The sequence below is a fragment of the Triturus cristatus genome, chromosome 7 (assembly GCF_964204655.1).
Source record: "Triturus cristatus chromosome 7, aTriCri1.1, whole genome shotgun sequence".
In the NCBI taxonomy this organism is placed as follows: Eukaryota; Metazoa; Chordata; class Amphibia; order Caudata; family Salamandridae; genus Triturus; species Triturus cristatus.
The window spans coordinates 10,153,841-10,166,694 of record NC_140590.1 but is presented as its reverse complement, the minus strand read 5'-3'; the positions used below and the strand labels follow the sequence as shown (position 1 = coordinate 10,166,694).

The 12,854-nt window shown below is 51.4% G+C and overlaps 1 protein-coding gene across 1 annotated transcript in view; it reads right to left on the bottom strand.

Annotated features, from left to right (window-relative positions):
- LOC146808683 (poliovirus receptor homolog) overlaps window positions 1-10,944 on the bottom strand; it is a 282,605-nt gene extending 271,661 nt beyond the window's left edge. Inside the window, exons 1-2 of the mRNA XM_085615481.1 lie at window positions 10,614-10,944; window positions 5,995-6,348 (exon numbers count right to left, since the gene is read on the bottom strand). Coding sequence (XP_085471607.1) covers window positions 5,995-6,348; window positions 10,614-10,677 — 418 coding nt within the window. The 5' untranslated portion in view covers window positions 10,678-10,944. The remainder of the gene's footprint in view (window positions 1-5,994; window positions 6,349-10,613) is intronic.
- Between the last annotated feature and the right edge of the window lie 1,910 nt (window positions 10,945-12,854).

Genomic DNA, 12,854 nt, shown 5'->3' with positions numbered 1-12,854 from the left:
CCGGCTTGCGGTAGTGACTCAGTGGGGGTCCCCAGATCCCAATGACGATTCTGTGGGGGTCCCTGAATTCCTGTAATGATTAAGCGTGGGGTCCACGGAAGTCAAAAGGTTAAGAACCGCTGCTATAGAGGACTGCCGGAGACAACCCACCCGCCCCCTACCCCTCCACCCCAGTGGGAGCAAAAAATGTCCTGTACTAGAATGAACCAGCACAGGGGGCCTACGCATTTCTGACATGGGACAACATGAGAGCTCTTATGGCCCTTGTTGGGGACCCGTGAGCTGCAATGTCATGAATCCTCTTGCACCAGTATTTTAAGGGCGCTCATGAGCGGACTGCCTCTTTGTTTGCCATTCTGCAGAGAAGGTTTGCCCCAGGATGCCAGAGGATCTATCTGCTAGGAGCTGGCTGAAGCAGCAGCACCAAGAGATGAATGAATGTCACAACCAGAAGTGCAATGAAGTTAGGACCACCCAAGAGGAGACGTAGGAACAGTGCTTAATTTGAGCAAGTGGTTTCCAGTGCTCAGTACTGGCATTTAATTGCCAGAAGCTGCACTTATGACAGCTGCCACATGGTGGCGCTGTTTGTGTAATTTATTTATGAGCAAAAAAACAGCTGTTTGTTAATTCATTATACATTAAAAACAACTAATACCTCCCACCCAAGCCATTCCTAAAGCTTTGGCATCCTTGAACAGTCTGAATCGTCACACTTGCAGGAGAGTGATGGTCTGTAGTTGTGAAAGTACAGTGGCAATGTGCAGTGCAAACTGTGGTGGCCTCCTGACGAGGGCCCTGGCACCTATTTTTTTTTACAAATTAAACACTGCATAGGAAGGACACTAAGGAGGAGTAAAGGGAATCCCTACAAGCAGGAGTAAACAGGGGAACGTAGCGCTATACGCAGGCCAACAGAGAGGAGGGTAAAAAATACATTGGTCAAGAGAATGAGTGAAGGAAACAGCGACTTCGAAAGGCGTGTAGGGAATGTCTACCAACGAGTGAGTGTAGGAGGACTCTAAAAATAGAACGAGTGAATGAAACACCTGCTACACATAGAGTGTAGGGAACCGCCACCAACGAGGGAGTAAAGGTGGCTTCTGCCAAGACAATGAGTGAAGGAAACAAGCCTACAAAAGGAGAGTAGGAACATCTACCAAAGCAGGAGCGTATGTGGGCTCAACTAAGAGAACGAGTGATGGAGACTCCTACTACGAAAGGAGTGTAGGGACCGTCTACCAAAGCAGGAGCGTATGTGGGCTCTACTAAGAGACTGATTGAAGGAGACTCCTACTATGAAAGGAGTATAGGGAACATCTACCAAAGCAGGAGCGTATGTGGGCTCTACTAAGAGAATGAGTGAAGGAGACCCTACTACGAAATGAGTGTAGGGAGCATCTACCAACGAGGGAGTGTTTGTTGGCTCTACCAAGAGAATGAGTGAAGGAGATTCCTACTAAGAAAGGAGTGTAGGGAACGTCTACCAAAGAAGGAGTGAATGCGGGCTCTACTCAGGGAATGAGTGCAGGAGATTCTTACTAAGAAAGGAGTATAGGGAACCTCTACCAAAGCAGTAGTGGGCTCTACTAAGAGAATGAGTGAAGGAGATTCCTATTAAGAAAGGAGTGTAGGGAACGTCTACCAAAGCAGAAGCGTATGTGGGCTCTACTAAGAGAATGAGTCAAGGTGATTCCTACTAAGAAAGGAGTGTAGGGAACGTCTACCAAAGCAGGAGCGTATGTGGGCTCTACTAAGAGAATGAGTGAAGGAGATTCCTACTATGAAAGGAGTGTAGGGAACGTCTACCAAAGCAGTAGTGGGCTCTACTAAGAGAATGAGTGAAGGAGACTTCTCCTACGAAAGGAGTGTAGGGAACATCTACCCAAGCAGGAGCGTATGTGGGCTCTACTAACAGACTGAGTGAAGGAGACTCCTACTACAAAAGGAGTGTAGGGACCATCTACCAAAGCAGGAGTGTATGTGGGCTCTACTAAGAGAATGAGTGAAGGACATTCCTACTACGAAAGAGTGTAGGGAATGTCTACCAAAGCAGGACCGTATGTGGGCTCTACTAAGAGAATGAGTAAAGGAGACCCTACTACGAAATGAGTGTAGGGAGCATCTACCAACGAGGGAGTGTTTGTGGGCTCTACCAAGAGAATGAGTGAAGGAGATTCCTACTAAGAAAGGAGTGTAGGGAACGTCTACCAAAGCAGGAGTGTATGTGAACTCTACTAAGAGAAGGAGTGAAGGAGACACCTACTATGGAGAGGAGAGTAGGGAACGTCTACTAAAGAGGGAGTGAATGTGGGCTCTACTCAGAGAATGAATGAAAGAGACACCTACTATGAAAGGAGTGTAGGGGATGTCTACCAAAGAGAGGGTGTATTTGAACTCTACTAAGAGAAGGAGTGAAGGAGACACCTACTACAAAAGGAGAGTAGGGAACGTCTACCAAAGAGGGAGTGAATGTGGGCTCCACTTAGAGAATGAGTGAAGGAAACAACTACTAAGAAAGAAGTGTAGGGATCATCAACCAAAGCAGGAGCGTATGTGTACTCTACTAAGAGAAGGAGTGAAGGAGACACCTACTACGAAATGAGTGTAGGGAGCATCTACCAAAGAGGGAGTGTTTGTGGGCTCTACCAAGAGAATGAGTGAAGGAAACATCTACTATGAAAGGAGAGTAGGGGATGTCTACCAAAGAGTGGGTGTATGTGAAATCTACTAAGAGAAGGAGTGAAGAAGACATCTGCCACAAAGGAGTCTAGGGAATGTCTACCAAAATGGGAGCGTATGTGGGCTCTATTCAGAGAATGAGTGAGGGAAACATCTACAACGAAAGTAGTGTAGCAGACGTCTACCAAAGAGGGAGTGTATTTGGCTCAATAAAGAGAATGAGTGAAGGAAACAACTACTATGAAAGGCATGTAGGGAGCGTCTACCAAAGAGGAGCTGTATCTGAACTCTACTAAGAGTAGGAGGAAAGGAGACATCTACAACAAAAGGAGAGCAGTGAACATCTACCAAAGTGGGAGTGTATGTGGGCTCTACTAAGAAAATGAGTGAAGGAGACACCTACTACGAAAGGAGTGTAGGGAACATCTACCAAAGCAGGAGTGTATGTGGGCTCTACTAAGAGAATGAGTGAAGGAGACACTTATTACGAAGGGAGTGTAGGGAACGTCTCCCAAAATGGGAGTGTATGTGGGCTCTACTCAGAGAATGAGTGAAAGAGACACCTACTACAAAATGAGTGTAGCAAGTGTTGACCAACGAGGAAGTGTTATTGTGTTCTACCAAGAGAATGAGTGAAGGAAACATTTACTATGAAAGGAGTGTAGGTGACGTCTACCAAGGAGAGGGTGTATGTGAACTCTACTAAGAGAAGGAGTGAAGAAGACACCTACCAAAATGAGGGTGCATGTAGACTCTACTAAGTGGAGGAGGAAAGGAGACACCTACAACAAAAAGAGTGTAGGGAACATCGACCAAAGTGGGAGTGTATGGGGACTCAACTAAGAGAGTGAGTGAAGGAGACACCTACTAAGAAAGGAGTGCAGGGAACATCTACCAAAGCAGGAGCGTATGTGGGCTCTACTAAGAGAAGGAGTGAAGGAGACTCCTCCTACGAAAGGAGTATAGGGACGTCTACCATTAGCAGGAGTGCATGTGGGCTCTACTAAGAGAAGGAGCGAAGGAGACTCCTACTATGAAATGAGTGTCGGGAGCATCTATCAATGAGGGAGTGTTTATGGGCTCTACCAAGACAAGGAGCGGAGAAGACACCTACCACAAAGGAGTGTAGGGAATGTCTACCAAAATGAGGGTGCATGTGGACTCTACTAAGAGGGGGAGGAAAGGAGGCACCTGCAACAAAAAGAGTGTAGGAAACATCTACCAAAGTGGGAGTGTATGTGGGATCTACTAAGAAAATGAGTGAAGGAGACTCCTACTACGAAAGGAGTGTAGGGACCATCTACTAAAGCAGGAGCGTATGTGGGCTCAACTAGGAGAATTAGTGTAGGAGACTCCTACTACAAAAGGAGTTTAGGGAACGTCTACCAAAGCTGGCGTGTATGTGTACTCTACTAAAAGAAGGAGTGAAGGACACACCTACTACAAAATTAGTGTTGGGAGCATCTACCAATGAGGGAGTGTTTGTGGGCTCTACCAAGAGAATGAGTGAAGGAAACATATACTATGAAAGGAGTGTAGGGGACGTCTACCAAAGAGAGGGTGTATGTGGGCTCTACTCAGGGAATGAGTGAAGGAGACACCTAGTATTAAATGAGTGTAGGGAGCGTTTACTAATTAGAGAATGTTTGTGGGCTCTACCAAGAGAATGAGTGAAGGAAACATCTACTATGAAAGTAGTGTAGGGGACTTCTTCTAAAGAGAGGGTGTATTTGAACTCTACTAAGAGATGGAGTGAAGGGGACACCTACTACGAAAGGAGTGTAGGGAACGTCTACCAAAATGAGAGTGTATATGGGCTCTGCTCAGAAAGCAAGTGAAGGAAACACCTACTATGAAAAGAGTTTAGATAACATCTAAGAAAGAGGCAGTCTACTAAGAGAATGAGTGAAGGAGACACCTACTACATAATGAGTGAAGGGAGCTTCTACCAACGAGGGTGTGTTTGCTGGTTCTATTCAGAGAATGAGTGAAGGAAGCACCTACAACAAAAGGAGTGTAGGGGATGTCTACCAAAGAGAGGGTGCCTGTGGACTCTACTAAGAGAAGAAGTGAAGAAAACACACACTACAAAAGACGTGTAGGGAGCGTCTACCAAAAAGGGGATGTATGTGGACTCTACTAAGAGGAGGAGGGAAGGAGACACCTACAACTGAAGGAGTGTAGGGATCATCTACCAAAGTGGGAGTGTATGTGGGCTCTACTAAGAGAACAAGTGAAGGAAACATCGGCTACGAATGGAGTGTAGAGAACATCTACCAACAAGGGAGTGTAGGCAGACACTAACAGGAGAACGAGTGAAGAAGACACCTACTATGAAAGGAGTTTAGGGAACATCTACCAACAAGGGAGTGTAGGTGGACTCTACTAAGATAAGAAGTGAAGGAGACACCTACAACTGAAGGAGTGTAAGGAACATCTACCAAAGTGGGAGTGTATGTGGGCTTTACTAAGAGAACGAGTGAAGGAAACATCAGCTACGAATGGAGTGTTGGGAACATGTACCAACAAAGGAGTGTAGGTGGACTATAACAGGAGAATGAGTGAAGGAGACACCTACTATGAAAGGAGTTTAGGGAACATCTACCAACAAGGGAGTGTAGGTGGAATCTACAAATAGAACAAATGAAGGAAACACCAACTGCGAATGGAGTGTAGTGAACATCTACCAAAGTGGGAGTCTATGTGGACTCTACTAAGAGAACGAGTGATGGAAACATCGCCTACGAATGGACTCTAGGGAACATCTACCAACAAGGAAGTGCAGGTGGACTCTACAAATAGAGCAAATGAAGGAAACACCAACTACGAATGGAGTGTAGGGAACGTCTACCAAAGGTGGTGTAGGTGAAGTATGCTAAGAGAACAAGTAAAGGAAACATCTACTACAAATGGAGTGTAGGGAGCGCCTACCAACAAGGGAGTGCATGTTGACCATACTAAGAGAAAAGAGTGAGTGAGATTTACCAACATCAGTAAATGGAGGAAAAAGAAAGTGGAACTAGTGAGTTCTGATGGAACCTCCCAAGACGAGGAAGGCTTTTATCCACAGAAAGAGTGAATATGGCGGCCAGAGTGAGCTTAGTGAAGTCAGGTGAAAGCTGCCAGGATTTGGAGTGAAGGTGACACTGATCACCAGGTGAAGCAAGGGAACATCTCTCAGTCATCAGAGCTTTGATGCTATCCCATACAACCCTCTGGAAGACCACGGTCATGAGGGCCTGTGGTTGGTGCTTCAGGCCTGGTGCCCATGAAGCTGTAGGCCAGTCCGTAGTAGTCATTCGCGATCCTCACCTGTAACGATCAGTGTTGTTGGCTCCTCTGCCCTTCGTTGGGGTAAGTCAAAGGTGCAGTAGTAGGTTCCTCCATCCTTGGCCGTCAACGACTGGATGATGAGTGTTGCGTCTTCAGTAGGGAGTGAAGATCTGAAGGCGAGGCGTCCAGGGTGTTTCTCCAGAGGGTAGTATGGTCGCCCACCTCGCTCAAACACAGCAACCAGTGCCCGATCCCCATTGGTCATCACTGACCAGCTGACCTTGGCCACGTCACGGGAGGCGGGAGCAAGCGCGCATCTCAAGCTGACCTCATCCATCAGAGAGCCAAAGACAGTGGGGGCCACCCGGACTGTTGGTCCTCGCTCGCGTGGCACTGAGAAGAGAGCATTGTGGGAGTTAGACTCAAGTCACAGTGTCAATAGAAGAGAATAAAGAAGCAAGGGGTGAAGGCTAGAAACCTGGAGTTAAATAGAAGAGACTAGAGAAAGAATAAAGAGATAGAGAAAAAAGAGCAAAGATAAATATTGGGACAGAGTGAAGATTAGAAAAAGAGGGACAAGGAAGAAAAAAGTTAAAAAGTGGAGAAAAGAGGAAACAAAATAAAAGAGCAGGAGCCTAAGAAGGGGAAGAGGAGGGATACAAAAGCAGTGGAGGGTCCAGAACAAGCTGCACTGGCACAGAGAAAAGAACTGAACTAAGGCACAGCACTGATTACTGGCCGTGAAGAGGAGACCAGTTACTTGTCTTCTTCAAATATAATCAGGAAAAGAAGTTGGAGGGTTGAGCCCCCACCATTCTGCCCCTCATGAGTTCCTTTCCTGATGGACACGGTTTGAGCCCCCACCATGCTGCCCCTCAGGAGTGCTTATCCTGGAAGGACACAAGGTTCAACCCACATCCTTCCACCACAGCGCTGACCTGTGGGTGGCAGACTCTGACATACACATACCACACCCTTGCACCACAACGCTGACCAGTGGGTAACGGATTCTAACATTTTGCACTGGGTTTGCATCACAAAGGGGCTTATTTACAAGTCCCATGCGCCACTGGTGCGTCACTTTTCTTGACGCCCTGGCAGTGCAGAGGGCAGACCCATATCTAAGAGGCCGCACAAAGCCACTTTGCCTGGCTTTTCCTGGCCTCTGGAATATTGCGTAAAGTAACACAGCGCAAGTCGCTGCGTTGCCTTACACTGTGTCAGGGAGGCATTCCATGGGCGTTGCAGTGGGTGTCCCCATGCAACACCCATGGGTTTTGGCGCATTCCAAGATTTACAAGGATCTGTAAACCTGGGAATGTGTCAACACTGTACGTCTCCCCAGAGCAGGCGTGACTCGTGTTTTCCTCTTTCCATGTGTGCTGCATTCTGCAGCGCACACATAGAAGGAGGGAACGCCTCCATGGAATGTTTTTGGGCAGGAGGTGCCCCTTCCTGCACAAAAACTATCCTGCCAACAATGCAGACACCCTTGCACCATGGTGCAATGTGCTGCGTTGGTGCAAGACACCCAAATGGTGCGCCAGCGCTGGCAGAAAGGACAGGAATGCGTCGTATCTCGTAAATATCGCGCGCAGCCGCTCTTTTGATTTGGCGCAGCGCAAAGACTTGCAGCTCTGTCCTGCCACAAAACAACAAATCAATGCAAATGAGTCGCAAAATGTTCATTTGGGATCTGTACTGGAAAGGCGCCTGAAAGCGACGCTCATTTCTGTCAAGGGGTCCATGGATGAGCCATGCGAGCTCCAATGCAGCCATGCGTGCAGCATTAACAAGGAAACGTGTTTATTTCTACAAAAGTTTGTGATTGTCACCGACTGCTGCACTGTGCAGCGCACATACAAGGTGAGAAAGATTCAAAGCTTGACTAGGCATGGCTAAAGCTTGACTAGGCACAGCATTCTGTACAAGAACAGCGCCCAGAAACAGAGGCGAATTACTTTTGAAATGTGATTAGCTTTTAGAATCACAGCATCAAGCTGTTCATTTACTTCTCAATACTTTGGCTGTGATATTATAGCAAGACCTTTTTAAATCCATAATATTCTGGTAGGTTATCGGTAGACAGGTCTAGCATGTGCTCAAGTGTGCTGTTGCCATACACCTGACCTGTGGTACGAAGAGTCACGTGATCCTTCTCTGCCTTTCCACACCTCACCAATGGGTGGCAGAGTCTCACATCAGCTTGCCTCTCCCTTCCACCACAGCGCGGACCTGTGGGTGGCAGACTCTGACATACTCTTGCCACGCCCTTCCACCACAGCGCTGACCTGTGGGTGGCAGACTCTGACATACTCTTGCCACGCCCTTCCACCACAGCGCTGACCTGTGGGTGGCAGAGTCTCACATATGCTTACCTCACCCTTCCACCACAGCGTTGACCTGTGGTTGGCAGACTCTGACATACGCTTACCTCTCCCTTCCACCACAGCGCTGACCTGTGGGTGGCAGACTCTGACATACTCTTGCCACGCCCTTCCACCACAGCGCTGACCTGTGGGTGGCAGACTCTGACATACGCTTACCTTGCCCTTTCACCACAGTGGTGACCTGTGGGTGGCAGCATCTCACATAACCTTACTTCATCCTTCCACCTCCTGGCCAGTGTGGGTGACCCAGTCTCACATATGCTTACCTCTCCCTTCCATCACAGCGCTGACCTCTGGGTGGCAGACTCTGACATACTCTTGCCACGCCCTTCCACCACAGCGCTGACCTGTGGGTGGCAAACTCTGACATACTCTTGCCACGCCCTTCCACCACAGCGCTGACCTGTGGGTGGCAGACTCTGACATACGCTTACCTTGCCCTTTCACCACAGTGGTGACCTGTGGGTGGCAGCATCTCACATAACCTTACTTCATCCTTCCACCTCCTGGCCAGTGTGGGTGACCCAGTCTCACATATGCTTACCTCACCTTTGAACCACAGCGCTGACCTGTGGGTGGTGGACTCTGACATACACTTACCTCGCCCTTCCATCGCAGCGCTGACCTGTGGGTGGCAGAGTCTGACATATGATTACCTCTCCCTTCCACCACAGCGCTGACCTGTGGGTGGCAGACCCTGACATACGCTTACCTCTCCCTACCACCACAGTGGTGACCTGTGGGTGGCAGTCTCACATAAGCTTACCTCACACTTCCACCACAGCGCTGACCTGGGGGTGCCAGACTCTGACATACGCTTACCTCGCCCTTTCACCACAGCGCTGACCTGTAGGTGGTAAAGTCTCACATATGCTTACATCACCCTTACATCACAGTGGTGACTTGTGGGTGGCAGTCTCACATAAGCTTACCTCGCCATTCCACCACAGTGCTTACAAGTGGGTGGCAGAGTCTCACATAAACTTACATCACCATTCCACCACAGCACTGAACTGTGGGTGGTGGACTCTTAAATACGTTTAACTCGCCCTTCCACCACAACATTGACCTGTGGGTGGTGGACTCTGAAATGCGCTTAACTTGCCCTTCCACCACAGCGCTGACCTGTGGGTGGTGGACTCTGAAATACGCTTAACTCGCCCTTCCACCACAGCACTGACCTGTGGGTGGTGGAGTCTCACATATGCTTACCTCACCCTTCCACCACAGCGCTGACCTATGGGTGGCAGACTCTGACATACGCTTACTTCGCCCTTCCACCACAGCGCTGACCTGTGGGTGGTGGACTCTGAAATACGCTTAACTCGCCCTTCCACCACAGCACTGACTAGTGGGTGGAAGACTCTGACATTCGCTTACCTCTCCCTTCCACCACAGCGCTGACCTGTGGTTGGCAGACTCTGACATACGCTTACCTCTCCCTTCCACCACAGCGCTGACCTGTGGGTGGCAGACTCTGACATACGCTTACCTCGCCCTTCCACCACAGCACTGACCTGTGGGTGGCAGACTCTGACATACTCTTGCCACGCCCTTCCACCACAGCGCTGACCTGTGGGTGGCAGAGTCTCACATATGCTTACCTCACCCTTCCACCACAGCGTTGACCTGTGGATGGCAGACTCTGACATATGCTTACCTCTCCCTTCCACCACAGCGCTGACCTGTGGGTGGCAGACTCTGACATACGCTTACCTCGCCCTTCCACCACAGCGCTGACCTGTGGGTGGCAGACTCTGACATACGCTTACCTTGCCCTTTCACCACAGTGGTGACCTGTGGGTGGCAGCATCTCACATAACCTTACTTCATCCTTCCACCTCCTGGCCAGTGTGGGTGACCCAGTCTCACATATGCTTACCACACCTTTGAACCACAGCGCTGACCTGTGGGTGGCGGACTCTGACATACAGTTACCTCACTCTTGAACCACAGTGCTGACCTGTGGGTGGCGGACTCTGACATACACTTACCTCGCCCTTCCACCACAGCGTTGACCTGTGGGTGGCGGACTCTGACATACCTCGCCCTTCCACCACAGCGTTGACCTGTGGGTGGCAGACTCTGACATACAGTTACCTCACTCTTGAACCACAGTGCTGACCTGTGGGTGGCAGCGTCTCACATACGCTTACTTCGCACTTCCACCACAGTGCTCACAAGTGGGTGGTAGAGTCTCACATAAGCTCACCTCACCCTTCCACCACTGATCTCACCTGCTAGTCTCACGCTCTTGCGTGACCTCACCTTGTCCTTCCGCCAGAAGCGTGAGCAGACACAGGCTCGCCATCCATCGTGCCAGCCGTGCCATGGCCGGACCCCACTGAGGGGCTGTCCTGGAGGCCCTGGGGGGTGACCGCGGTTCCGGGAGGCTGCTGCAGGGTGGCTTCCTTGTCTGTGAGAGCCTCACCACTGTGAGACAGTCACATGTCGAGCTGACACCGACGGCAGCAGGAAGTGAGGCTTGACTTGAGAGACGAGAGTCTCAGCCTGTGGTTTCTGAGGGCTGGGAGGGGAAGTGGGGGCGCAGGACAGCTCCAGCTTGAGAGGAAAACAAGTGTCGGAGCTCACATCACATGAGTGGGGGTGGGAGGGTGGGCGTCCTGCTGAAACGCGAAGCGACTGTCCACGCCAATCTGTCAGTGTCGTACAGCATGTGTGAGAATCTGTGCCAGGGCCTCTCAGTGGGCATCCTCCCACCCCCGGATCTGTGCCAGGGCCTCTCAGTGGGCCCCCTCCCACCCCCGGATCCATGGCAGGGCCTCTCAGTGGGCACCCTCCCACCCCCGGATCTATGGCAGGGCCTCTCAGTGGGCACCCACCCCCGGATCTGTGGCAGGGCCTCTCAGTGGGCACCCTCCCACCCCCGGATCTGTGGCAGGGCCTTTCAGTGGGCACCCTCCCACCCCCGGATCTGTGGCAGGGCCTCTCAGTGGGCACCCTCCCACCCCCGGATCTGTGGCAGGGCCTCTCAGTGGGCACCCTCCCATCCCCGGATCTGTGGCTGGGCCTCTCAGTGGGCACCCTGCTACCCCTGGATCTGTGCCAGGGCCTCTCAGTGGGCCCCCTCCCATCCCTGTATCTGTGCCAAGGCGTCTCAGTGGCCGCCCTCCCATCCCTGCATCTGTGCCATGGCCTCTCAGTTGCCACCCTCCCATCCCCGTATCTGTGGCAGGGTCTCTCAGTGGGCATACTCCCATCCCAGGATCTGTGGCAGGGCTTCTCAGTGGGCATACTCCCATCCCAGGATCTGTAGCAGGGCCTCTCAGTGGGAACCCTGTCACCCCTGGATCTTTGCCAGGGCCTCTCAGTGGGCACCCTCCCATCCCCGGGTCTGTGCCAGGGCCTCTCCATGGTCACCCTCCCATCCCCGGATCTGTGGCGGGGTCTCTCAGTCGGCACCCTCCTATCCCTGGATCTGGGCAGGGTCTCTCAGTGGGCACCCTGTCATTACTGGATCTGTGCCAAGGCGTCTCAGTGGCCACCCTCCCATCCCTGGATCTGTGCCAGGGCCTCTCAGTGGGCCCCCTCCCATCCCTGTATCTGTGCCAAGGCGTCTTAGTGGCCACCCTCCCATCCCTGGATCTGTTTCAGGGCCTCTCAGTGGGAACCCTGCTATCCCTGGATCTGTGGCAGGGCCTCTCAGTGGGCACTCTCACATCCCTGGGTCTGTGCCAGGGCCTCTCAGTGGTCACCCTCCTATCCCTGGATCTGTGGCAGAGCCTCTTAGTGGGCACCCTCCCATCTCTGGATCTGTGGCAGGGCCTCTCAGTGGGCACCCTCCCATCCCTGGATCTATGGCAGGGCCTCTCAGAGGGCACCCTCCCATCCCAGCATCTGTGCCAGGGCATCTCAGTGACCATCCTTTCATCCCTGGATCTGTGGCAGGGCCTCTCAGTGGGCATACTCCCATCCCAGGATCTGTGGCAGGGCTTCTCAGTGGGCATCCTCCAATCCCGCGTCTGTGGCAGGGCCTCTCAGTGGGAACCCTGTCACCCCTGGATCTTTGCCAGGGCCTCTCAGTGGGCACCCTCCCATCCCCGGGTCTGTGCCAGGGCCTCTCCATGGTCACCCTCCCATCCCCGGATCTGTGGCGGGGTCTCTCAGTCGGCACCCTCCCTCCCTGGATCTGGGCAGGGCCTCTCAGTGGGCACCCTGTCATTACTGGATCTGTGGCAGGGCCTCTCAGTGTGCACCCTGTAACCCCTGGATCTTTGCCAGGGCCTCTCAGTGGGCACCCTCCCATCCTTTGAGAAGTGACCACAGACCACCATAAACCAGCTGCCCAACTGTGGGCGTCCAGCCCAGGGCATCCTGCCTGAAATAAGAATTTAAAACAAGCATAGTGGCGCTAAGAGGAACTGTGGGAAATAAAGCCAACGCTATTGGCCAATTTGTTTATGATTAAGGAAGAACGTAAATAATGACATCACTAACGCGGTGACGCTGAAGGAAACTCCCCAAAGTTAGGAGCGTAACACAGATGAT